Source organism: Chlamydotis macqueenii, chromosome 11, assembly GCF_036417535.1.
Source record: "Chlamydotis macqueenii isolate bChlMac1 chromosome 11, bChlMac1.mat, whole genome shotgun sequence".
Lineage (NCBI taxonomy): Eukaryota > Metazoa > Chordata > Aves > Otidiformes > Otididae > Chlamydotis > Chlamydotis macqueenii.
This window is the reverse complement of record NC_141566.1, coordinates 1,835,012-1,861,807: the sequence shown is the minus strand read 5'-3', so window position 1 is coordinate 1,861,807 and position 26,796 is coordinate 1,835,012. Positions and strand designations below refer to the sequence as shown.

Sequence of the window (26,796 nt, the reverse complement as noted above, 5' to 3'; positions counted from 1 at the left end):
AACAGGGACGCTGCAGCCAAAAAAGCCAAGCCTGGCTGGAAACCCCTTCAGAAAAAATGTAGAAATAAAAGCAGCAATTAAAAAGACAGTGTATTATAAAGGGAAAAAAGGGGATACAGACAACCAGATGAATACACATTAGAAAAGATGAGATGTAGGGAACTTAGAGATGAAAGGAAAACCCTTGAATGGAACATTTCATTATAAACCGCACGTTCTTTTGTTGTTGCTGCTGCTGTTTAGCTGTTAGCCGAGAAAAGAAATCTTAGAAACAAGACCAGCTCTTTGGTAAGGAACAGAGATTAAACCAAAGCCTAACAGAGCAAAGAAGCACAAAGGACTCTGCGAAATCCACCCTCAGCTGGAAGAACGCAAACTGTTAAGCAGCACGCTGCAGGAGTATTTAAATCGGCAGATTCAGGTGAACGGCAAACGGAGCCCAGGGAGAGGCGCGGATAAGCCTGACCCATTTCAGATAAGCTTCCCGCCGTTTCCAACAGCGGGGAAGGCTGGGGAGTCGGGGGAAGCCTTCACCTTCCGCCCAAACTCCAAGTGCAAGCGGGCTGCCCCCGAGTTGCGGGCTGACCCGGCACCTGCTCCAGGCAAAGCAGCTCCTTTATCAGCTCTGCGTTAACTGCAGAATAATTAAAGGGCAGAAGGATATTTAATGCCAATCAAATTTTTTTGGGAAGGTAAATCCCATCCAGTGAAGTTGTTTTCATTAAAGGGATTATAGTTATTAGCGCAGCTGAGAAGAGGTAATGAGCTTTCTGATTTAACACCACTAAGCATTCTGATTTAAAAGTTTAGCGCTAAACAGTACCAAATAAATCATCCTGAAGGGATTAAGGATTTACCAACAGTCCTCAAGGTCGGAAACGCACAGTTATTGTGCGGGGCTACTTCTGACACCTGCCTTTGAACTGAACATCACTGCCAAACCGCAGCAGAGCCTTTGAGCTCGGGATGCTTCCCTCCATGCCCATCAAAACATCTGCTCGCAGCACTTACACCTGCCTATTCCGCTGGCCACCTCACCACCCAGCTTGGAGGCGGCTCCAGCAGCAGTGCGATTCAGATATTATCCATGAGAGGGCACAGACACCTGCGGACCATCCCTCGTCTCGCACAGCAACAGCTCCCAGGGCCACTTCTTAGGCACTTCGTGTTAACACACAAAATACGTAGTTAGAAACGAAGGAGGAATCCAGAAACCGCTGCTTCTCCTCCATGAGCCATAATTCCTTGAGGATCCCTGCTTCCACCGCCTTCCAGGAGCCCGTTCCCTTTTAGATCCGAGGATGCGCTGGAGCCAGCGGCCATAAACCGCTGCAGGAAGGTGATCATGAAGGACCTGAAATACAGAACCCAAAGTCGGCATGTGCCTGCTCTTCGTTATTCCAGTTATCTGCGTGACACCGACCGTTCACACACATCTGCCTATTTGCCCCAGTACGCTCTTCTAAGCGTGCTCCAGGGCTGGCAACTCTTAGAAGCTGTTCGTGGGAGAACTACAGGGACTTCTCTGCTTTTATTTTAAAATACTACAATGTGCTGGTTTTCATTACCAAGCTTTGAGGAGGAAGTAAAACGCTGATAATCAGCTCTGAGTCATGCAAGCCCCAAAAGCATCTTTGCCCCGAGATCACAAACCACATATTCAATAAGTGAAGGCTTTTTTGAGAGAAATTACAATTAATGCACCTTCTGCCCATCATTAAAGAAATATTATTCAGGATGAAACATCTCTTTATTCAGTGATTTGAACTTACAAGGATCTGCACAGCCCCACGCCAAGGATCGAGCACATCTCCCCTCTCAGCAGGCAGCAGCCACGGTGAAGGTTCAATCCTGTTCCTGCACCACGCTGAGCGCAGTGAGAACATCTCACGGCCTTGCCTGCATAAACAGATTAAAAGATGCTCTTTCTGCTGCTAGTCTGGGGTGTGGGGTTTTTTTTTTTCTTCTCTTTTAAAAGCCATCTACTCAAAAATTTGTAGTCTACCTTCAACATCAGAGAAGTTTATCTATTTTATACGTGCTTGAAGCCCTAACACCAACCTCTAGCAAATCATCACTGGCACCTTTAACTGCTGGGTAACTGAATTGAATGAAACTTGAGTTCAAAGTTACATTGCTACCAAAAAGCCCAAGTATTATTGCTCTACTGAAACAAAGCAGGCACCAAGGCAGGAGGAAAACGAATCGACATTTTACGGTGTCCTTGGCACACGTGAACCTGAACCTCAACGAGGAAGCAGGGTAACTGAACCACTTTTGGTTCTGTTAGAACTTAGAGCAGCAGACTTGACCTTCAAGCAGCGATTTTTTCAGTGCATGCCTCCAACGAAGTTCACTGATCAGCATTTTTACTAGGCATGAAGTATTTCCTGAGAGCTGTTAAAAACACAAGTCTTTATCAATTCTCCTACGACGACTCTAAGTGGAACCTGCCCCCTCAAAGCCTGTTGGCTTCAACGGGGAAGTTCTAAATCGCCCTCGCCAAAGATGCTGTCAGACAGACAGCAAGTTTTCCCCAGATATAAATTACAGCTTTATCAATTCCAGTCAGTGTTAATGCTAATAATCCAATTAAACGCAAGGCAAGCCTAATTTAGGTAAATGAAGGATTTCACTGGCAACATTAAGAACATTTAAAATTAGCAAGTAGGAAAAGAGACTTTGAAGTATCTGGGGACTGACTATACCCAAGCGTCAGGCATATTTTTTTGCCTCAATACATGAAAAATGGTTCCTCCGTCGCTCCTGCTGACCTTCTGCACGTTCTTCTGCAAGTCACGTCTCTCACCCAATTCCCCCACCTCCCACCCAGAGCACTGAAAACTTCCAAGCGCTTATTTTAAAACTGATTACTAAAATAGCCAGCATTGCTTTGCCAGGCACAGATTTAAACCATTTACATGAATTTACCAATCCAAATGGCATCCTGAAGCATTTTGTAAAGCCTTATAAACATCTAATTAACTCGCATCACCTCATTTCTCTCTGCTTTGCAGATCTCGGTTTAATTGTAGGATTTGACTGTTACTGCACAGCTGTGAGTTATTAAAGCACCGATTCCAGTCTCAGTTATAAATACGAGGCAAGTTTTGCACCGGGAATCTCCCTCTTCCTTGGGCATTCTCCCATTCCAGCCGAGTTTGACTGCACTAAAAAACCCCCACCTTGACTCACTACTGAAGTTACGATTAAAAAGAACAGGATAAAAGAGAATTTAAAGTGATACCATCAGCAGATGGACTGAGGATTCTTCACTCGAAGCTATCAGGAAAAATCTCTTCACCGGGTACCACACAACGCCCACAAAGGTCAGGCTCAGCTCCTTGCAGAGGCCAGAAGGAAGGTCTAGCTGCTTCTCAGAAAGCTTTTCAGGTCAGCCTGGAGGCACCTGCAGACAGATTTACCCATGGGTGAGGGACAGGCAGCTTTCCAGGAGGAAGAAAACACTGAAAAGGTATTCTGTTTTAATACATAACAAAAAAAATTAAAATTTCTAATTAAAAAAAATCAGAGTAACAAAGTGTACAGAAGAATTAATACAGTTTCATTAGTATTCTTACTTTTGAGGGATTTTTTGGGGTTTTTTTGTTTGTTTTGGGCTTGGTTTTTGGTTTTTTGGTTTTTTTTTTTTTTTTAAGACACTGAGCAGTGCTGCACCCAGCAGTCCCTCTGAAACCGGTGAGGTCACGTAGTTTCTATTCTGTAAAATAAGGGGAAGTGGAATCACACTCAGTTTAAGATAAGCTCACTACTTCAGAGTCTTTAATTGATTTCACATTTCAAAGTGTGAAGTTCTGCTTTGACTTTAATTAACCAATAAACAGACTAGTCATTTACTTTAAAAAGGCAAGGTATTTATTTTTGTAGGGAATAAAAATAAACTGTAATACAAGTGAAACTTCATGGAACAAATACATTTAGAGAAAAAAAAAAAAAGACAGTGCTCCTCTAAACATGGTACAATTTTTTTTTTTTTAAGCAGTGCATTAACTAAAATGACTTCCACGTATACAGCCACCGCAGCACATTCAAGAATACGGGATTTCATCATCCACAATTTTATACAACTGTCCCTCACAGTTACACTGACAAAAACAGCGACTGACTGACAGAAACAGCAAAAACATTTACCATTCTCAGCCGAGTACTACACACAATTCGAGGTACGTTCCTACAGAGACCAGTTTGTGGATGACAGGAGAAGTACGCATGTGTGCCCGGTTACAGGTGACTAGATCCAGTGCCACGGGTTATTCCAGTAGTATGCTGCTACACCAAACACAGACGCACACACAGAGATAAGTGATAGGAGACGAGATCTAGGTCAGCCACTTTAACCTCCCCCCTCTCCTTGCATTGCTTTTGTAGTTCAGAGATGCCAAAAGGACGCCGCGCTGTACGCTCACACGCTTGCCCCAACAAATTACACCGACTGCAACTGGCACCGACCTGGGGCTCTTCGTGCTAAAGATGCTTAGGAAAACATGGACTTTAACATCACCGGTCTGAGACATTCCTCATCTCGTTAATCAAGTGCTGTGTACTAATTAAAACAAAACTACTACATTCAGAACAGCTTCTTCCCCGCACTGTGCCTCGAGGCACGGGAAGTGCCTGTATGTGCGAGAGGGACGGTATGTAAACAAGGAGTAACTTAGGTCTGTACAAAAACTGACCCCAGCACTCCAGGCAAAGCAGTGGGGAAGAGGAGAAGGGCAAAACAGCAGAACATTCTGTATTCTCCCAGTCACTCACGAGTACTCATTACTAACCAGTGCCAAGGAATGATGCCTTCGGGGGAGCAACCAGCAGGCGCTGGAGCTGCCCAAAGGCCAGCTCTGCCAGCCAGTGAGCTCTCACCAGGACTCGAGCAGCTTACGGAAGCAAGCTCAAGCTTACCAGCCACCTACGAGCAAGTCTCCTGCTCCATCCCAGCCAGGGTACCTTTACGTACCAGTGAGCACCCACACAGCAGGTGGATTTTTCTTCTAAGCACTTAAATGACAGCTGCTCACTAGGAGCAGGAACAGAACCTGCCACGGTAAGTACATTACACGTACAGGCTTTAACAAACGGCTGCTTCTCTCCCATGGAAGAGGGCCCACTGAGAACTACGACAGCTACGGACAAACCAAATATTCCCTTTTTTTTTTCTGTAAAGCAAACACCACCAACTGGATTTTCTCCACCACGGGCACCAATTGCAAAACAAAATGCAATTTAAGAATCCAGCGCTGTGAAGTTCACGTTAAGACATTCCAACTGAGAAATAAAGCTACACGAGTCCCTCTCCTACTTCAGAGTGGGAGCTTTACCGCAGAGCATCACAGACACTTGCCATTGCAATGCTGCACCTATTTGCAGCCAGAGAGACACTGCGTACAGACACGAAATCAGGATACCATGGAATATCTGGGGAAAGCAAGAGGTGGTCCAGAAAAGGAAGTTTTACACAGAGCCCATCCGCAGCAAAGAGGATCCCTCCTCCCTCCCAGTTCTCCCAGTCAGAGGAATCCAAATGGAAAGCAGCAAGTTGCATTGTTCGCTTAACAACTCCAAATAAAAACCAGTATTTGTGACTTCACAATGCACGGATGCTCCACTAGGAATAAATAATTTATAGTAACTTTTCACCTCCACAGTGCTTACATAAGAAGATTCCTCCCTAACAGCGTTTAGACTGCCTTTAACGCTCTGAGGGAACAAGTTGCTCGCCACCGTCAGCAGGGTGCTGCGTGAGGAGCGAACACAGGCTCTCTGCAGGCTCCGCAAGCCAGTCCCAGCTGACCAGAGACCTGAGGACACCCTGCAGCACTCTCAGCAGCTTTGCATTTTTGGTCCCGAAACACAAGGAGTTACCGTCAACACTTAAAAGCTTCCAGCTAATCGGTTTTCAAACAAATAATCTCATGGAAAGCCAGGAAAGCCCGGAATCTTTTCCAGCTCTGTCAATTTACAGCACCAGCATGAATTATTTTTAGTATGTTGCAGACTTTAACCAAGTCTGTACACATTAAATCCAAGAGGTTCAGAAAGACAGATCATTACTCTCTTTTTTTGGCTAGGTTTTGCATTTCAAAGTGTAAAGTCATCCATTGTTTTGTTATTGAAGTCAAAAGCAGCAAGATTACTAAAAGCTTACTAATACTTTCAGTGTACGCAGTAATCTTTTCACGGTTATACGCGCTTGTAGAAATATTGTCATCAAGAAGGATTTGTGGCGATGTCAGCATCGCGTTTTAGAAATAAGCAAAGATTAGTATACTTTTCTCAAGGTAATCTATGGTAATTCAAAAGACAAGGCAATTTGTAAACATTGATAGAAACCTTCCACAAAACGTTTCTATACAAAGATGAACCAATGGCATGTCTAAATCCTTCAGTAGTCACAACTCTCTACAGTTCTCCATCTCCAATTTTCAGTTAAAATCAGTTAAAAGAACTGATGACATCTAGAATAACTGGTCCTAAGAAGTGCCTGTCTTGGTCTCACTCACCATTTTAGAGTTCTCTGTTTAAGAGGCCATGCGTACTATGCACTACGCTCTTCCACCACCTAGAAAGAAAAGACACGGTTGATCTATCAGCCCACACCAAACGGGCTCCAAACTGCAAAGTGCACGTGCGAGACTAAGCTTCTGCACTATAAAGAGGCAAAGGGAAATCACCTCCCCAGCACCCTCCAGTGGAAATCTACAGCAGATTCCGAACCCTGGGTGTGCAGAGCAGCCGGATTAAGACTTGGGGTGCAAGCTCTTTGCTTCAGGAGTACGTGGGTATGGCAGACTTAAAAGGCTGGGAGACTATTTAACTCAACGTTAGAGGCTCAGCAAATCTCTCGGCAGCAGCAGACTCGAGAGCAGATACCCATCTTGAGGTTAAGAGAAGATGCTTTCAGGAATGAAACGCACATCCCTCAAAATAAAATATATAGCTGTTGCATGATGCAGTATTTTGATATGCACCCACACAACGAATTTTCAACATCATCCGCTTAAGCGTATCTGGTTCCGTATTTTATGGGCTTTGTTTTTACATCAATCTCACTCCTGCCTTGAAAAAACTATATTACTTGCAACATTAAAACCAAATTTCTCTTTGCCATTCTAGGCACTGAAGAAACACTGTGTCCTCAGACCTTTTTCCTGGGGTCTCTTGATATGCTTAATAAAACACATATTTTCTCACCCAAAGTGAGACACTCAGGGAAGGTTCTGGTTGTTTTTTTTTTCCTTTTCTACTTTATCTCAAACACTGAAACTAACCTACTCATTTCAGCATAGGTTATAAGCATATGAACAACATTTTGGGATGCTATAATGGAATGCTTCTACTTTTTATTGTAGATCAGGGGGCTAACTTAGAAAATATTTTCAGTTTGTTTCAAAATTTTATAAAAACTGGTTTTAAGAGCTAATGGCAGCATCTAATTTAAACAGGATCCAAAAGAAAGCAGGCAAGCATCTTGAATTAAGCTGTGCAAAGGGCGTCTGTACAGTTAAGCACATCTACAGAAGCTCGTCCGGAAGAAGTGCTGTGGAACAGCTTTCCTGGGCCAGCCATTTCCCCGCGGAGACGAGCCCTTGTTTCCTCACAAGGCTTCTGTTTAAATGGCAGATACATCTGTTTTAAACCTGCAACTTTGAACTAGTATCTCCAGCTGAGATCACTGCAGTTTAAAGAGACAAAAGCAGTGTTAACCAGCACTGGGGTGAGTCCAAGCTGGAGCCACAAGCCAGGATGTCCACTTCTTGTTCCAGTAAGGGGTCATATCCCAATTTACATTTTGTCACCAGCTTCACAAAATTACAAAGTTCAATGCCATGAGAGATATCGTTCACCTCCTCACATCTTGACAGTACAGACAACTAATCTCTAAGGTACATGTGATTTTAAAAGCCAAGATAACATTCACCATAATTACTTGGGATGTGATGTGAAGTAATAATCACAGACCACACCTCATCTGTAATTACTGCCTCATCGATGGATGAGGAAAGCACACAGATTCCAGCTTAGAGCAAAGAGCTACCTTCTTGCTTCAATTTAACCAAGAGAAAAAATCCCATATAAATTCTTCCTTATCTCTTCTCATTTCTAATCCTCCCTGTCAATAACTCACATGTTACAAGCTTTGTGGCTTGCTGCACTCTCACAATCAGTAAATGAGGTCCAAAAAAGCTTGTTCTTTGAAAGGTCAGCTTAGAACGAAGCTACTAAACTCAGGGGATTGGCAAAGATCCTGGAGAAGCCGGCAGCAGATAAAAAACCTTGTTTAAAAATACTGACTAGAAAGACGACCAGATGCTACACTCTACAGTAATAAAAATGGTACACTGAGTGGCTAACGTTAAAATGGACTCCATAAAAAGGCACAGGGGGGTTTGGTTTTGTTTAACAAATATGCATAGGAACCAAAAAATGAATCAGTTCTGCCACAAGGTGAGGGTCCATGCAGAGATTCATTCACAGCTAAAAAAAAGGGGTGGGTTTTTTTTTTTATAATTTTAAGATGAATTGGTTTTTTAAATCATTTTAAGATCACCTTGCACCACGATTCAGAATAAATTGATTGCATCTTTCCTACTCCAGTTACAAACACTGTGCAATGCCTGAGCCCCACGTTAATTGGCCAAGACTTCTTCCAGCTTGAAACAGCAATACTGGCAGGCAGTCATAAACCTTAAACACATCGCGTTTCAACTGAAAAATAAGGTTTACGCTAACTCAAGGTAGCCTTCCGGGCAGCTCTGTACGCATCTTCACCACTTTGGCTGCAAAACAACGCGAACCAAACCAAACGCAGGCTGTACGCTCCGCAGCGAGCGCAGCTCCCTGCGGACACGCGTCCTCGCGCTCGGCTGTAAAAGGTTAGGGGTCCACACCCCCGCGGGGACACGGCTCCCTCATGCCTCACCACCACAAGCGCCTGGTTCATCGAACGCAGTTCTCAGAGCTGATCAGTGGTGCTGAGGCTTTCCATCCTTAGCTTCGGAGTCCAAAACATCAACGGTGTCATTAAGATCGTGGAGATCTCGGTGACAAGACGGGTTCTCTTTGTGCTTTTGGTCCACATCTGACACATCTAGCTCTCCTGCTGAGGCGCCGTTGCTCAACCCGGGAGGTGGTTCCCCTTCATAATCCTGAGGAGTGTTGAGCATCGGTGTTTTTGAAGCAGCACTTCCTACTTTAGATAAGGAGCAAGCTTCGCTGGGCAAAGGACCATCAAGGCAAGGAAGTTTCTACACAAATAAAAGGACAGGAAAACAATAACAAAAGCTATTATTCCCAGATGTCAAGGACATACAAAAAACAACTGTCAACATAACAGTCCTGTCTCAGTGCCTCTTTTCCAGCTCTCCCTTCCCTTCTTTTCTCCCTCTCCCTTGAAGTTCGCTGAGTGGAGCTGAAACCCAGATGTTAACACTTGCTTTGTTTAGAGAACTGGAACATCGCAAGCCTGCAACAGAACTCGACCAAACACAGCTTTTACCTAGCAGATGAGAATTTGGGGTAATCAAACCTATTTATTACAGCAGTGTCATTTAACTCCTCATTTTGCCCAGCATGTTGAAACAACTGTTCAGTGCCAATGTTCAATCTCTGTTCCATTTGCCAAAAACATCACGTGATTTTAAATATTATTAAGATTCAGGACTCACATTTTCCAGTTCTGAAGCACTGTCCTCCAGTTTCATCTTTTGGCTCACGCAGCTTAGCAGATGGTCCAATACACACTGCTTCGGATGCATTCCTTTGTCAAAGCGATTGTACATCCCACACCAAAACCTCAACAACAGGGCGAGAAAAGAGAATTAGGCATCCGATTGTACACTACTGGACAACAAACTAGAAGCTGTTTAAAAAAAAAAAATTTCAACAAATCGAGATTAGTAACCGATTTTAGAAAACTGCCACAGCCTTGGAGTATAAAATCCACTATCAATGGGCAAATTCCCATAAAGTTCCGAGGATTTAAGTACTTCTGCCTTATGATCCATGCGCACTGGCAGTAGGTATTAGCATAAGACAAAAATACACTTTTTTCTGTAACAGACTCACTGGAGGCTTGTGGGCAGTTCCCCTTCGAGTCCTCAGTTTGCCCTACTTCCCTACTTTTACTAAAACCCTTTGCCTGCCAGTAACCACATACAGCAGCTAAAAACCACATTTGCGTTCCTCTCAGCGGGGAACAGGAGCGAGCCAGGAACAAAGCAAAACTAGCCACTCCAGCTGCAACACCCTGGGCAAGCAAATACACAGGGCAACATGAAATCCCTGCTTGTGAAAATCACCCTGACTGCATAAGCCTGGGTGTGACTGGGCACTGAAACTCCTCTTTGAAAGACTTCCTTAATATGTTATTAAAAAGGAGGAAAGAAGGAACTTTATTTAAAAATTGCCTACTTTATCATGTAAATTTGACAAAGTAAGCGGTCTGGGTGTGTGTAGGTCTATCTATACATCTGAAGTTCTTTTCTTTGCCTTTCCCCATCCTCTTTCTCATAAAAAAAATAAAAAAAATAAAAAAAATTTAAGTTACAATACCTGTACTTATTTCACAATTACTTGTGCACTACTACTCTGTATTTACGGATGAGGAATGGAGGGGAAAGGCAAAACAAACCACACTAATCTGAAAATTTACTTTATTAAGCCTGGATTACTAATCTACACTACAAGAAAATAAATGCTCCCCTTTTTAAATAAGCAACTTACTGGAAACTGAAGGGTAGTGTGTTTGGTTGAAGCTCTTTGTAAGCTGTAAATCCTCTGTACAAAGGATTTCTCAATTCTTGCTTCTTCTGTAAGAGGAAAGGCCACAGAGAATGGGTCTTCTCAAAGATTCTGTCAATTACAAATAACATCTAATCACTAAAAAAGGAATCAAGTTAAGTGGGCTAATAACAACAGCTGTTCTGAGTAGAATTAAATTAAGGGAGCTAAGAATTATTTTTGATTAGTTCTGTAAATACAAAACACACCACTGAAGAATATATAATCTTTTAAAATGGACACTATCCAGTCCAAACAGTGTATCTGCAAGTTATTACTGTGGTCCAGATTAAAACATCTGACTTGAGGATATAATTCATCTACAATTTTCTTCACACTATGGAATATAAGCATCTATCCAGACCATGTTACCTTTAACCAATCTATAATTCCAGTAAAAACACACAAAGAAACACAAGTTGCCCTTTTTCTGACACTTAAAGCGACTTCCAGACTGCTGGCTTTACAAACTGCCAACTCACTTCACATCCTCGCGCTCCTTATGACAGGTCCCAAGGAAGTTGCCAAACTGGCAGGAATAGACATGGTCATGGATTTCAAGAAGGAAACGCTCATTAAACTCAAACGTGCACGGGAACTGCTGCATGAGCTGCCAGACACACTCAACAAACTGTGTGAAGACAGGGGACACTTCTTTGGGGTCACCATCCAGATGGCCACACCTAGAGAAACACAAACAAACCAGGGTTAAATCCTGTGTTGGCCAACAAAAAAGAATCCCCTCACCATTAAACCAGAAAAAGAATTTTTGGAAAGCAGATAACACTATTGTAATGTAATGACTGTTCTTTCTTCAGAGAAAAAAAAACTTGGGCAGAATTATCCTTTTCTAGGAAGGGATAAACCCTGGAAATCCACAGAAAGGAACAAGGCATCCCCCAAATTTAAGTGGAAAAATGAAGTAAGATTTCTCATGACAGGGATCTAGCTGACGAAATCCCAGTTCCCGGTTCTGGGATTCCAACCACAGTACCCTAAGAAGCAGCACGAAGGAGGATTGATTTCCCTCAGAACTGTAAGGCACTGGCCACCACTACAAGAGGAATGATTTTGTCTTCTGGCATAAAAGTTCATATTCTCAGTCAATGCTGAAATTCCTGTCTCAAGTACTTTTTGTATCCATTGCCAAGTTCTCATATTTGGAACAATCCTTTATAATAGAAGAATAGGAGGATTTTTTTTTTTTTGTCTTAAAGCAAGAAAAGTTAAAAGAGTCCCTAAAGAAGCAGAGACAATGACCACAGAACATTTGTTTGGCCAGTGTTGACCGAAGAGCAGTTTATTTTTGATTGTTTCTTCTTGTGTATCAGTATAACGGTGAATATACTGCTTATTTTCCCCAGATATGCTTTAAGGAAACAGATTTGTTTTGTTATTAAAAACAGAATGTTTCACATCAAGAACAAAGCTTCAGTTTTTAACACACTAATATAACTGCATAGACCAGTCCCTTCCCTCCTCCCATTCTTTTGGACCATCTCAGTTTCTGATTTTGATACAGCGAGTATAACAAGTAGTAATTCAAGATAATATGCCCAGCATGTACTAGGGCTTTGTGCCACCAACTCCAAGTTGGTTGATTTTCCAAGTCTCCTCTCCTCTGACCTGACGTTTTTCATGGGAGCACACGAACCAGAAAACACTCCATTAGTTTTGCAGCCAAGCCTCCTCCCAATCACTCCAGCCAAAATAACGCACTCTTACCTGTGTGCGAACTTGTGGCCCATTGCAATCCACTCCTTCTCTATCAGAACCTTCAGTTTCAAAACAGAGGTGAAAGAAAGAGCATTACTTTGTTTAGAAAAGGCAAAATGAAGCCTTTGATGTTAAACTCTAAAAAGCTTACAGCCAATGCTGCTTGCTGACCCTACTGTTACGAGTATATCCTTGTTCCAGGAAACGGCCTAAACCATTCAACTAGGGCCTGTTCACATTTCAAATCTAGGAACCACTTTTTATTTTTTAAACTCCAGCATTTGTGTTCTTACCATAAAGCCTTTAAAAGTCCTATAGAATGGATCCAAGAGGATGCTAGCCACGGAGCAGACCTGAGCTGTGCGATCCCACCCATCAGAGCAGTGGACTAACACGCTAGCTTTTTCATCTTTCACAGCCTGCGAGGGAGAGACCAGACAGAACCGTTTAGCAGCTTTCTAGGTTGGTTACTGTAATTAAAAGCCATCCCTTCATCCGCATTTACCTGACTGGCCTAAAACCCACGGGGAAAATTTCTCATTTCTCATCTGGAGCATGGAAATGCACCACTTCTGGGCACAGAGCCACCAACCCACAGAAACCCCAACTAGAACAAAATGCCTACAGCATGCCTGGTCAGCACCACAGACCATCAAGAAACAAAGACCCTCTGATCTCAAAACGCTCAGTCTTCTGAAAAGCCAAGAATTCTCAGTCCCCTCCTCTGCGGAAAAATTTGGTGGATGAGTAAAGAATAACAACTGGACACACGAGGACTATGAACTTCTCAAGAAAAATTAGAAGGGCTCATCACAACTTTCTCCCATATGGATCGCCTTCTTCCCCTTGGACCAGTGGCAGAAGAAAAAACACAAAATGGCTTCTTGCTTGCTACACGGGAAAATTTTAAGAGAGAAGACAACATTTCCAGAAGGTCACTGCTCTCGGCACACGTTGCCTGCATGCCCTTTACTGTCACCGAAGAGCCATGCGCCTTAGAGACTTTTCTCCTTTTGCCTGACCTACGAAGTCACAAGCTCTGCAGAAACGAAGACTGCGTTGAATAATTAAAATCAGCAGTCCCTGCATCACGTAGAACCAGGAGAAAATAAACTGGTCTAAATAATCTCTCATTTAAAGCAGAGCAGTTGAATAACTAAGCACAAGGTTATGAGCTGCTTGCACTACTAAGTACGCGTTATGTAAAGATGTTTATGAAGGTATTCACATTCTGTGATTTTATTTGTTTCAAACAAATTCTATTAAAGCCCTGATAACCACTTGTTACAATGCAATGAACAAGAAAACGTCCCAACCCCTGCAGCATTTCATTTGGTCAAGGGAAATGTCTAGCAGAGACCCAGCTGGGTAACCCACTTCATGTTCTCCAACCGCAGCCTTGTTTTTGAGAGTTGATGCCAACTTGAATAGCAATGTTTTCCCACCTTCTCTCCAGAGACAACTTCACAGCCTTGGAGCAGCCCCTAACAGACCAGTATATATTTTTTTAATTCACTTGCAGGTTGGAGCGCAGTTTTACCTTGGCAAGAAAGACACCTGCATCCATCACAGCCTTAATGTGCCGTAACCAGCCCGAGTTCTCCAGCCCGGTGAGGAAATCGCTCATTGATGGGGACTTCATTTCACACACTAAGAACACAAACAAAGGAATTAGCTGACACTCTGTTAACAACATCTATTTCTTTTTCCCACCTCCTCATTATCTCTTCACAGCAAAAGAGCCTGGTAGATCCTAAAAGCTAATTTTTCCACTTTTTAAGTGTCAGCAGCAATATCCTGTCTAAAGGACACAGAAACTACTGGTTTCATACTTAAACACACAAACCAGAAATGTTTAGCTATGAGAGAACTTGAGGATCTGAAAATCTCCTCCTCCTCCTTTTTTAAATGGTAATTCATTTTTTCAGCTGAGCCTTTTCCAACAAATAAAGTGTTTAGTGACCTGTTACTTCACTATAAATCACCATCTCACACACATCTAACAACCACCAACAGGTAGTCACCATCACAAAGATGTGAAGAAAGGCGAGTTCTAATTTAGAGAGAGGAATAACATGCCTAACCTTGAAGGCAACTCAGATGCTATACTGAAACCCAGCACAGAAAATACTCATAATAATACAGCTCAATAGTCCGTAAGCACCAGCGAGAGATATTTATCACCGTTGAAGAACATGGGAGTGAACAGGTATTTACTCTGCCTCTTTTTCCTCCACAAAATAAATCTGCCAGGAAGAGGCAATTGAGGACTTAGACTTGTGATCAGGCCCATCTCTTAGTTGTGTGAACAGCCTCATTTTTCTACAAGGTCACCACGGACCCCGCAGTGCTACCTTGCCAGGCAACTGGTAGCATCAATTATTCAACTATTTTGAAGCAAGATGACCATTACACTGGTTACTAAAATATTAAACTAATTTTGAATGACAGCACTTGTATTACGTTTCAGAAAACTAAACGGGAACCAAGTGGAATGATTTGCAGCATCTACTCTGCCCTATGTATGTATGAGAATACGGAGTACCCAAAATTTTATTTCCAATCAGAAATACTATTTAACACCGAAATACTCCAAGCTAAACATAGCAAACCCCAGAAAAGTATTTCCTCAACAACCTATGCTGGTTTTCTTTCAAGAGCTCAGAAAGTAACCACGAGATTATCTTAATGGTGGAAAGCAGTATTTCTCCAGCCTTCTTCTTTTAACTGGGCACATTTAAGAAATTCACATTTTATGTGACTAACACAGTTAAGGTATGTTGTTAGTATTAGTTGCTATTTTTGAACGACTATAAAACTAAGCACAATAATAAATGAAATGTCTAGCAGGAAAGCATTTTAACAACACTAATACTTTCAGTCACTTCAATACGGCAAACAAAGAAACACACTGACTCTGCTTACCTGCTTCCATCACACCACCACATGCACGCAGGCACGCAGGATTCATACATTCAGCAAAAGGTGCTGCCTAAAAGCAGCCACAGGTAACGAAGACTGACCACTTGCACGGACTGCACCTACCTTCCAGGAGTTTCTGCAAGCTGTTCCGCATCACATGGATGTTTTCTATGCCGATGAATTTAAAGCGAATGTTATCGTAATTATCTTCGTTCTCGTAACCCTTCCCAGCAGCTCGGTTGGCCATGGCATTTAACTGTCAAATTCAAGGGAACGGGAATAGGACAGAAAAGAAAGGGTGAAAATTACAACAATATCCAGAAATGAGGTTTTGCAAGTTCTTGTTTTTTTAAAAATCCCCCAGAAAATATACTGAACAACGTTGTTACTCAGACATACTTCCCCATCTCCCAGACATTACTTCCAGCTGTTTCACTAACATTATTCCAGTGCCTCCAGTCCATCAGTCCTATGCAGAGACTTAAGACCCTGGATAGAATTTCTCAGGGCAGGCAGTATCAAAACCATGCCCAATTTCAGAATACTGCTGTCAGCAAAACAGGTAGAGAGACATTGCGTCTGCCCTAACTGTGAAGCTACATAAAAAGATTCAGACAGAAGCATACAAAAGCAAAACTAGGAAAGCCATTTTTATGAGTAACATACATACATGGTGGTACAGAAATAGTAAGAGAATTCCAAAGCTTTTCACAGACATACATGCACAGATGAAATAAAGCCACCTGAGGGAAACATAGAAATATTAAAGTTGAGCAGAAGGAATACCAACCAACTGGAACTGCAGAAGAAAAGCAGTCAGTCGCTCTAACAATTACCCAGAACAGTTCAAGAGCTGCCAGGAAATCTTTAGCAGCAATCAAAAAAAACCCAACCAAACAAAAAAATCACACACAACAGCACCTCAAACCCCTACATACTCATTTGGGAAGAGGAGAGATTTGTCTCCATAGAGAGGAGAGAAGGAAGAGTCAGATATGGTATACAGAACAATTACAGAACCCTAGTGCTTCAGTTCTACCATCCAGAGTAACACACGTTGCTTTAGAAAGAGAAACATGACCAATTACAAATTATCCGTCTTTCACCAAACACTTGAGACCAAAATTACCATCGATGATAGATTTCAGTGGAACATCTAGGGTACTGGAAACTGTCTGTACCAAAAGAACATGCAGTGACTGCTATAAGCATAACCTATTCTGTAATTATTTGTATCTCTAGGAAGCGTCATACTACAAAAAGCCAAAACACATCTTGAAACAACACATGAAACATTTCCTGTTTCCCCAAAAAGACTTCTTCCCCTCTTGCCCTTGCCATAGTTAAACTAAGTCTGTAGTTTCTATAAAATAACTGCAGTATCTGAACAGTGGATCCTAAGGCTTCTTTCCAACTCAGCACATTGAGGACCTAGCTCTCTGTGGGAAAACGCTTCCCTGTCTCAGCCAGCTTCAAGACTGCCAGTTGCTTCAGGTCGTCCTTAACGCAAACCTCAACCCAGAACGCTCCAGGAGTGCACACATTCTTAACAGCACTTAACATCGCAGTTTTATTAGGCAAAAGCATTCGGCACACTGAGGCTCCAAAAGAGGAGCCTGATACTGAATTCCTCAGTCAGGACTGACAGAATTTAACCTCATGTAGGGTAAGAAGCAAAGCTGCGAAAGAATGAACTGCAAACAGCACTACTAATACAGACACGAGCTTTAAAGGTAGCCACAAACCCCAGGAAGGTACCTTTGGCCTTGTGTCTACAACATACATGAAGGGGCTCCCAGGGTTGGCTTCTCTGATGGCCTGCAGCATCTGTTCGTCCTCCAGACAGCGCGCACTGAACCCGGAGAGAGGTTGGCTACAGCGACATATGGCAGCCTGCAACACACAACAGCTCACATCTTTCTGCTTTCAGATAGTCTCTACTGCACTGCCCTAAAGAATACGAATTTGTTGGTTTTAATATCCTCTGTTTCACTGAAAAACCTGCTACTTAAATGGACATACAGAAATGCTACTGGAATATTTCTCAAAGCTAGAAGTTTGGGAATCTTAAGACCGTAGCGAGGCTAAGGAGCCCTGCTGCAAACTTCACTGCTACGTTCTCAAACCCACTATGCTCTGCCTGATGATCAGCATCCCAAATAACAGCATTTGACATGTTTTCTACTTCATTTCTATTGTCCAAATCATTCTTTTTGCTTATCAGTTGTTACCGTTCCACGCTCAGAACTGCACTGAGCATGCTTTAGGGAAATTTCAATAGCTGCCAGCACAACTCCATGCAGTTTCCTAGGTCAAGGCACGCTTCCTCAGGAAAACAGTAATTTGATTGTGACAGCATTTTCCTAACATCTGCATCTAAACATTGCTGAGACAGCAAAGTTAAAAATTTACATTCTGGTCTCCAGTGGAAAAAAACAAAACAAAACAAAACCTGAAACTTTCACTTATTCTGAGCTAGTGGGGATTTATTTCAGGGTGGTTTCTCCTTTTCAATACTCAGAAAATCTAGCTACGTTAACATGTATCTTGTTAAAACATTATTCAACATAGCTAAACAGCAGATTAAAAAAAAAAAAACAAAACCACATAACGAGGCAACTCCTGCAAGCTGATAAAAAAAAATTCCAGATAGGAAGCTTGCAAAGTGTGTGCTTTTTGTACAGCTCTGGATGCATCCCAAGTGTTTGTCTTTAACTAGCCTCTTCTGTGACTCGGAACAAACCAATGCTGCAGCCGTTAAGAGAAGCACAGTTCTCAAATGTGAAGCCAATACCCTCAGAACTAACATTGTTTTCTTTATATAAGTACGAAAGCACCGGAATCCGCCCTCTGCTTCTGAACCTTGAACTTCCGATCACCACTGCCTTATTAGCAGCTCTAGGCACCACTATTTCTGGAGGATATGTGTTGCAAACCTAAGCGAGAAGAAAGAAAAAAAAAATATGGATCTTACTACTTTGCAATTCAAAATTCATTAAAAAGACATATTTAGCTTACGATCTAGCATTTATAAAAACCAGAAATAGATTGTTTGCCACAGTGTATCTACATCTGTTTTCAGTCACTGTTTTTTCCTTCCTTACCTAGTCCCTTTCCACTCTACCTCATTCCCTACCCAGCCGAACCACTACCATTTATTCCTCTTCTACACCTCTGTCACCAGCCTGGTGGGACAGGGTTTGGAAATAACGAAAGCAGCTAGGAGTACTTCAGGTTTTTTGTAACAGATGGTTTGAAATTTCTCTAGGAAAACAAGTATCTGGTACTTTGCCAATGGGATCAGAGCAAACCAAGGTGACTCGGCAGCCCTGTTCAGTTCTTCCACAGCATTATTATCTGCAACTTCACATCGAGATGATGCTGCTTCGATTAAAACCAGCCGAGCTCGTCCCCTCCCCGGAGGCATCACTTATGCCGCAGTAGAAGGACTGCTGTATGTCACTAATAACAAAGCAGAGATACTGCATTAAACGGCTACTTCAGACCAGAATTACCTCATAGTCTTTATTAACATCTGTTATTGCCCAGTAGTCGTTTGGAATCCCCATACGCTGGTAATCCACTTTTAGATCAATCAGCTTCCATCCAATCTCCCGGTTCTCTTTAGACATTTTAGGATTATATGAGAAAGCATAAAGTTCCTCGGGTTTCACTGAGAAGAAAGAAGAAAAAAATTAACTAGTTAGAGATACAAAGACATACGGAGAGGTCAACGCATCTTTAAGGCCATCTCTTGGATACGCACACCATGCAAGCCAATGAGCTGCAGGTGTACCACGTAGAAAACTACAGATATTCAAAGTTTCTCAGCCTCACATTTACGCTTTTTCATTCGGGGTAGTACCAAGAGCCAACAATTCATATTTAAATCCTCAGGAATTTCCAATACTCAGTTCCCACATGCAGGGAGATATGCAAAACCATTGTTAGAATTAATTAAAACGTAAAAGTAGTCATTTTGCCAGACCAAGTTATTTCCTACTGAATTTACTCCAATAGGCATGTTAAACAAGATTTGTATCTTAAGAAGTAACCCATAAATTAAAACACATATTAAAAGATCTATTTTCTGTGAAGAGTTCATAAAACAGCTCTTGCACACCTGTAAGTTCATCGTTCAACAGTGAGTTCTGAGCCGCATGGAAAACTTGATAGATGTCTTGAATATTACTGTCAGCCCAACAAAAGCTTCAGGCTGTGACTGACAAATGGTAATTTCTTCCTCCCTCCATCTCTACCATCCCAATTTCCTTCCCTCTCTTCATAAAATGCAAATCCAACCAATAACTCATTCAGCTGATTCCCAAGGCAGTAAGCGAGACAGACAAACCTGTCAGAGTCTGATAAAGCAGCCAGGTTACCGGACAGGTAACCCATAGCTGTCAGTCACACACGTGCAAATTATAAATAGTTATACGCTCTGCCAAAAAAACCACAAAGGAAGCGTACATACAGAAATTTTAAAACAACAAGAGAGAACTTAAAATCCATAAATAGAACACAAGAAAGAGCTACAGCATATGACACAAATAACCACAAGACAAAAGAAACTGATGTAATCCCCTGCAGTGACAGCTCCCACGCTTCAAGACACTGCCTAAGTCCCTAATTGTCAAAACTGAAATAATACTGACAGCTTTTAAACATAACACCAGAAACTTGCCAGATTCAGCACTAGAATTAGAACTTCACAACTAGGAAAACTTCAAAGCTCAGGGCACAAGGGAGATGCTGAGAATAGACACAAGTCTTAACTTCAATCAAAAAAACCCTCCAAACTCAGCAAAAATCATTTCTACCACAGTATTTCTACTTAAGTCCCACGTGACAGCCTGCATGAAGCAGACTGGTGCTACCATTTCCCTTCCCTTAGACTACTGACATAACCACAAAATGCAGCTCCTGGCATCTCTTCAATAACGTTGAACTCCAGACACTGGTTGACTGAAGGAACACCCCAAAACCAGAAGCTGCCACAGACACAAACCAGGTAGGAAACTCAGTGGAATGCTGCCCTGCAAGAAGAACAAGGAGCCTGAAGATTCATCCATGATGGACTAAAAAGCTGAAGCCAGAAGAGACCACAGGCTTTTGAGGTTTTGCTTACACTCTTTAGGAGTGACTCCCAGCCAGGGTGGAGCATAGGGTTTCACAACCGAGAGAAGACAAACACTAAAGAGCAGCCTGAACACGCTATTGGGAAACAAATAAAAGATGCCAATGTTTAAAGCTTTATTTGTGGGATTCCAGAATTCTGTGAACATCTGGATCGACTGGAAAGGGCAGAACTACAGACAGCCAATGCTAAGTCACAGAAATGACCGACAACGGCCAGGTACGCGATACGAAATTCAGAGTGAGTGCACAAGAAAAAACCCTGAGATGCTGCATACGGCCTCAGTCGGGCCAATGAACTCTGCGCGGGTCGTCGGAAGATCCTTATGGGAGGCCGCCTCATCCCCACTGCCACAAAAGGTTTGTGTTTAGTTTGGAAGCAAAGCCCCTGGTCCACAGGGCAGCACTCTACTTACTGAGCCAAGCCACGCACGTTATCTCTGGCGGTGGAGACCGACTCTGATTCCACATCCTCCCCCTCCTGTACTGGCACTGCAAAACCAACAGTCTGGCCGGCAAAGCCTTCTCTACCGCTCAGACAAACCTTCTGGCTTAAAACGTTGCAAGGATTTGCAAAACAGACCCCTGTCCTAAATACCTGGTTGTGACAGTTTAAGCAATGAGGTATACACTTCGTGGCAGTCACGTTCCTGCCCAATAACAAAGTGAGCCACGCGGAAGTTCTTGCAGTGAATGAGGAGTGGGTACCCAGCCGTGGTCAGAGGCAGTTTTTCTACACTTGCAATATGGTGATGCAGGATCTGAAAAACAGAAAATAAACAACATTTTTCAGAATCCACCGATAAGGCTGCGAGCAGTACAGGCAGATATCAAGTTTTTGCAATACTATCAGCTATTTATGCTTACTGCATCTAACCAGCAGCAGAAAATTAGTTTACCTGTGATATTTATCAAACAAACATAATAAACATCCAGACTGTGCACCAAACGCTAGGTAACCGAGAGCAAGACTGAAGAAATACAGAAGTATATTAATTACTTCTAGAGACTGATCTGCAGCTCGGTTTACCTGGTTCACTTTGCTTTCCCTCCACCCCCATATGCTATATATTTTGTCATTCCCATTTTACTTTAGAATTAATAAGAAGAGGCTAATTTCAGTGCTAATTTTGCACTTCTAAAAGCTGTAAATTCAAGTCTGGTGGCTTGGTATACTGAGTTTGAGATGGGAAACTAGACGAGCTTTTTATACTCTCGAAACGAACACTAATTCAGTGAGACCTCTGTCAAGTCACGCTACCATTGTGTTCACCTCCTTCCAAAACAGCTGTTTCTGTTAAGCACTTGGTATCAAAATGCTATAAAAGACCACTACAGCTCTGCTCTGGAATTCACAAACCTCTTCATTTTGAATATGAGAGATAAAGTAATTTTTACACTTGTATTTAAACAGACTGCATGTACCACAACATACCCATGTTTCTTTTCTGACTTCAGCAGAAGCATCTACATAGATAAGGTGGGTAGCCGTCAGGTATAATGTCCCATTTGCTGCCTTCCTATTTGTATAGCGATCCAGTAATTTCACATTTTCAACCTGCAACATAAAAAGAGTACGAAAACATGAATTTAACTTTGAGGAAATATCTACACGCATGTTGAACTGCAATCATTTAACTTCTGACATACAATGCCAGAAAACAGACAGAAAAATATAAAAATTAAACTCTCCCCTACAACACTAACTCACCTTTGCACTATAAATTCAAATTATTTCTCCAGCAATTAAAGCCAAAAATGTTGGGTAAATAGCCAAGGTTTAGCACCAGTGTGAGTAACAGGATCACCGAATTTGTAGCCAAGGTCATCACAGTTTATTACTGTGCAAGGTTGTAGAAATAATAAGAGAAGAACTGCAACAGAAAAGACTGTCCAGTATACCCAAATTACAGCTCTGAGAGAAACAGCCCTCTCCAGTCTGACTTCAACTGCCCAGTCACTATAAAGAAGTATTACTGTCTACTTCTTGTGACACCTTTCAGAAACCACACTAAGCTAAGTAATGAAGTAAATAATAAAAACAGGTTTTAAAAACATCAGCATAGACATATTACTTGATTTATTTTCTCCTGGTCTATTTACTTCTTAATGAACATAAATGGAATTTTTATTTCATCATTAAGCAAAAAATTTGGAAAAAAACCCAGTAATTGGAAGGATAATGAAAATAAACAGTTAAGCAGTATACAAAAAATTAGTTCTAGGTATTGAATATGTGACCTTCCTTACAGGGTCCTTGGTCTAAGATAAATCATGGAAAATATCAGCAATGAAACTTGAAGGGCTGAGGTGTTGGCTGTATGACTTCCTAGTATGTCACATTTTTCATCACATATAATTATTATATCTAATATTGCCCCTTTTTCAGGCCACCAGAGACAAGCAGGCCCAGCAAAGCACCTTGGGCACCATGGGTCAGGAGCATCCCTAAAGATGTCATCCTAGAGAATAAAACAAAACAAAACACAGCATCCTGCAACCTTCATGGTATCAACAAACAAATAAATAAATAAAAAAACCATTCAATGAACGGCTGGACAGCCAGCTGCCTGAAGTAAATACAATTTTATTTTAGCTGTCATGAGCACAGCATTCCCAGAGCTCCTCTTCCACTTTATTCAACCGAAAAAGCACATTTCTGGTTCACTTATTTGGACTTAGGGGATCTCCACGATTTGTTATAAACGAAATTTACACGGATCGTACCCCAGACACGTCTTTCCTTACTACAATTTCCTTTCCAACAAGGCAATAGTGTAAGAAATCCCTACGCACCAAGTCAAGCACCAAGATCAGACTGATCCGTGACCGGTCTGAGAGGTGCAAGGGACTCTCAAAAGGATACGTACGCCTTAAAAGAGAGCAAAGATAGCTCGTTTACTGAAATGAATTGCGACTTTAAAAGAAAAGAAAAAAAAAAAAAAGCGGCTGGAAACGCACGGCCCTGACAACAGCACCGGCCGAGGCCCGCTGCCCCCCGAGGGGCTTCACCTCAGAGCCTGGCGGGGAGGCCGCGGCGCAGGGCGGCCAGCGGAGCCCCGGCCCAGGCGCCGCTGGGGAACCCCGGCGGTGGAACGCCGGGGCGGCACGGCCTCTTACCTTCGGGGTGGTGATGTGCTCCATGGCGGCACCGCCAGCCTCACCTCAGCGGACCCGGCCTCCGCGCCGCCATCTGCACGGGGCAGCGCCCGGCCCCGCCGCAAACCTCGCGAGAGCTGCGCCCAGCGGCGCCGCGGCCGCCATCTTGGGTGAGGGCAAGGCCCCGCCGCGCCGTTAATTTTCGTTTCAAAGCAGAAAGGCGGCCTCTCGGGGTACGGGGCTGATCCCGAAGAGCTGCTGTAATTAACTGCTGTAATTACTATCCACCTGCTGCTGCCTCTGCAATGAATATTCATCAGGCCTCGCAAACGCAGGGCCAGCCGAGTTTCTCCAGTGTTCATTGCAATCTCAGCCCTGAATTTGCTGAGAAATTTCCCCCAGGAGGATGACCTCATATCAAGCCTGAGAACTGACATTTTTTAATTGTTACATAATGAGTGATATTAGTACAATGTGCCAGTGCAAGCATTTGTTACGGATCCCAGTAAGAAAAGCACTCAGACTCCATAAAGTGTTGATTAAAAACTGTTCATCATAACATGAGCTGACAGCATCTTCAAACTACAGATTTTTTTCTGTCATTTTAAGTCCCTTTTTTTTTTTTTACAGCAATCCCCCTGTACTACAGGAAGCTGTAATTCTTTTGCTCTTGCTCTGCGTTCCTTACATTCTGCCATTCCTGCGGAGGCCCCCTCAGGCTTGCGTTCAGGGGTGCTACTCCCAGACACCAAACTGGTCGGGTTACTGACAGGCTTTCTCCTGATAGACGAGTGGCCAAAACCACGTTGAGATGGTGAGTTTAGATACAATTCAATAACCGGCATGCACGCAGTCCTGCCTAGATGCTGGATTCTGTCATTTTGTAGGCAGACAGCATAATGTTTGTGCGCGGCCAAGCCCACTGCTGCCGCACTGATGCTAAGGTCAGTTGAACGACACCAGGCATGAATTTGCCCTTCAGAGTTTGTTTTTCTCACTTTAATGACACTCAAGAAATAGCTGTCTCGAGAAATAGCCTTAGGGAGCACAAATTTTGCCCATATTTTAGAATTTTGACTGTCACAAGTAGATTCTGAAGTATCTTCCCAGAGAAGAAAAATGTAAGAATAGCTTAATTCAGGGAATATGAGGCTGCTGAGAAGTATGAAAGCAGAACTAGGTACGAGCTTCTGCAAACTTTACTTTAACCCTTGGAACTGTCCTTATTCTAAAGGGCCCTTCACTGGAATTTTTGTAAAGTGAGTTTAGATATCATAAGGCAGTGTCAGGGTCCTCGTGTGATGAGTTGCAGCATCATTGTAATTACAGCCTCTGCTACAAGACCCAATATTATGCAACTAATGAGTTTCCTCTGAAGGTTTGGAAAATACCTCATGGAAAAAATCTGTGCCATTTCTTACACCTTTTTCTGCTGACATCCCCTGGAGAGCAATGGTCTTCTTAGTGCCATGTGTTGGGTCAAGTGCAGTGGTTCCTAACACCTGGTTGCAGATGCCGTGCTGCAGTTACGTCTTCCACGTCACAGGACATCAAGAGATCTGCTTGACAAAACACAAGTGGTTCATCCCTTGTACTACCGGAGGAGTCACGGGACTAGCACAGCATGTGATACTGCTGAAGGAATTCAAAAATTACTAGCCCCTGCTCTCTCCTTCAAAAGGTTTTACACTGCAGAAGAGGTGGTGACTACAAACAGGCACCAAGCGATCTGCGTGCAGGGACCATCCCTCTCCTCCACTACATTCGGTACGATCGAATGGAGCGACTCAGGTGTCCCTCGTATTTTTAGGCTCCCTGGCTGTGTTGCTTTGCTTTAGATTAATAATCTGCTAGCCATGCTGTGATGGGGCTGTGGGACAGCACCTCCAACCTGCTTGGACTCAGAAAGTTTTTAGTTAATTAAAGCATCACTTGCAGAGATGGAAAATCACTAAGGATATGTGAGGTGAGGAAAAGTTGCATGGAGTGGTTTTTTTTTTTTTTTTTTCCTTTGCAGTTGCTGTGGCTAGATGTTTTTAATGAAAAGAAAACAAAATGTCATCATAACAACACTGAAGAAATTGCTTGACACTTATGCCCACTTCCAGCAGAGCTTAGGAAGCTAATGGATGAACACATAGCTTAATCTGTTTGTTGCTCTTGGAACTGAGCTGAATACTTTCATAACAAAGCGTTCATACAGTGGAGTTTCTTCTCTTTTCTAGTGAATAGCTGGGAGCAGACTGTGATGTTTCTCGGATGCATTGTTTTTTTCAAAGTTATTCTCCAAGACTCTTCTTGCCTTGCAATTTGAGCTGCACATCTTGGTTTTAATGGTCTTTCTTATCATTAAGTGACACTGTTTCTACCCCCTGAATAGAAAGAGGCTCCTGAACATCGCAAGACATGCTAATATAAAATTTACTTGCTGCCTGAACTTCAGCAAACAGATAAAAATCTGACTTTTGCGAAGAGCTGGGTTACTGACAACTCACTTGCATGAACATTCATGGAATGGGACCACGAGAAAAGTCTAGCAAGGCCAAATCAGATGTTTCAAACAACTCTCTGTAAATAATGCTTTGCAGTATGTGTCTATCCCTGTTTGTGAAGAAAAAAGCCCCTCAGTCTTCAGCCACCACAGATCCTGGGCTTCCCTGAGGACACAGCTATTCTCCCTCGCCCTGCTGTCAAGTGGGAAAATTGTTTCCTGGAACTTTTTTTTAACAGCTTCCATTGCACGCTGGGGTCCCAGTTGGATTAAAGCTCTGCATGAATGAGTCAATGACTCAGAGCTGGGAAGGGCTGTCTTCCCCTTGGCACTGGGCGAGATTAGCTCAGGGCTGAGCTTGGCTGTCGGTCTTGCTACATCTGGGAACAGGTAGGGGCACTGACACCTCTTATACAGTAGAAAAAAAAAAGATATCATCTTGAATTAGATCCAAAGCAGAGCAGGTACTTTATACGGATGTGGTGGGTACTCTTCCTCTAGCATAAGACTCGATCTAACAAAATACAAGTGATTTACTGCATTAAAATACGTACGGCAGAGAGACCGAATACAATATTCTTCACAATAACAGCATGTTTCAGGGTCTGAAACTCTGTGTTCCACCACACAAAGCT

General features: G+C 42.7%; 1 protein-coding gene across 7 annotated transcripts; it reads right to left on the bottom strand.

Annotated features, from left to right (window-relative positions):
- Positions 1–3,605: 3,605 nt before the first annotated feature.
- Positions 3,606–23,782, bottom strand: MTMR8 (myotubularin related protein 8). Of its 7 annotated transcripts, none has more exons than XR_015259624.1 (16): positions 23,692–23,782; positions 22,007–22,129; positions 21,170–21,332; positions 18,951–19,108; positions 18,243–18,371; positions 17,194–17,328; positions 15,559–15,691; positions 14,054–14,163; positions 12,807–12,932; positions 12,523–12,572; positions 11,280–11,480; positions 10,741–10,869; positions 9,684–9,810; positions 6,690–9,263; positions 6,519–6,577; positions 3,606–3,721 (listed from the first exon to the last, which is right to left on the bottom strand). XR_015259624.1 is itself a non-coding variant. In XM_086756038.1 (14 exons), the coding sequence occupies exons 1-14, from the start codon at positions 23,713–23,715 to the stop codon at positions 8,982–8,984; spliced, it is 1,890 nt and encodes a 629-aa protein (XP_086612164.1). In that variant the 5' UTR covers positions 23,716–23,782; the 3' UTR covers positions 3,835–8,981. The 7 variants fall into 7 exon arrangements, 2 of the variants coding, with proteins under 2 accessions (XP_086612164.1, XP_086612166.1); XR_015259625.1 differs by having other exon boundaries at positions 8,567–9,263; XR_015259626.1 differs by having other exon boundaries at positions 8,939–9,263.
- Positions 23,783–26,796: the final 3,014 nt, after the last annotated feature.

Bases quoted from the DNA above. Each gene is read 5' to 3' on its own strand.
- MTMR8 (XM_086756038.1), bottom strand. From the start codon at position 23,715: ATGGAGCACATCACCACCCCGAAG. The intron at 12,933-14,053 runs GTAAAACTGCGC...TCTCCCTCGCAG, and splicing joins CAGGTGTCTTTCTTGCCAAG to GCTGTGAAAGATGAAAAAGC. The intron at 11,481-12,522 runs GTAAGAGTGCGT...GTGTTTCTCTAG, and splicing joins GGCCACAAGTTCGCACACAG to GTGTGGCCATCTGGATGGTG.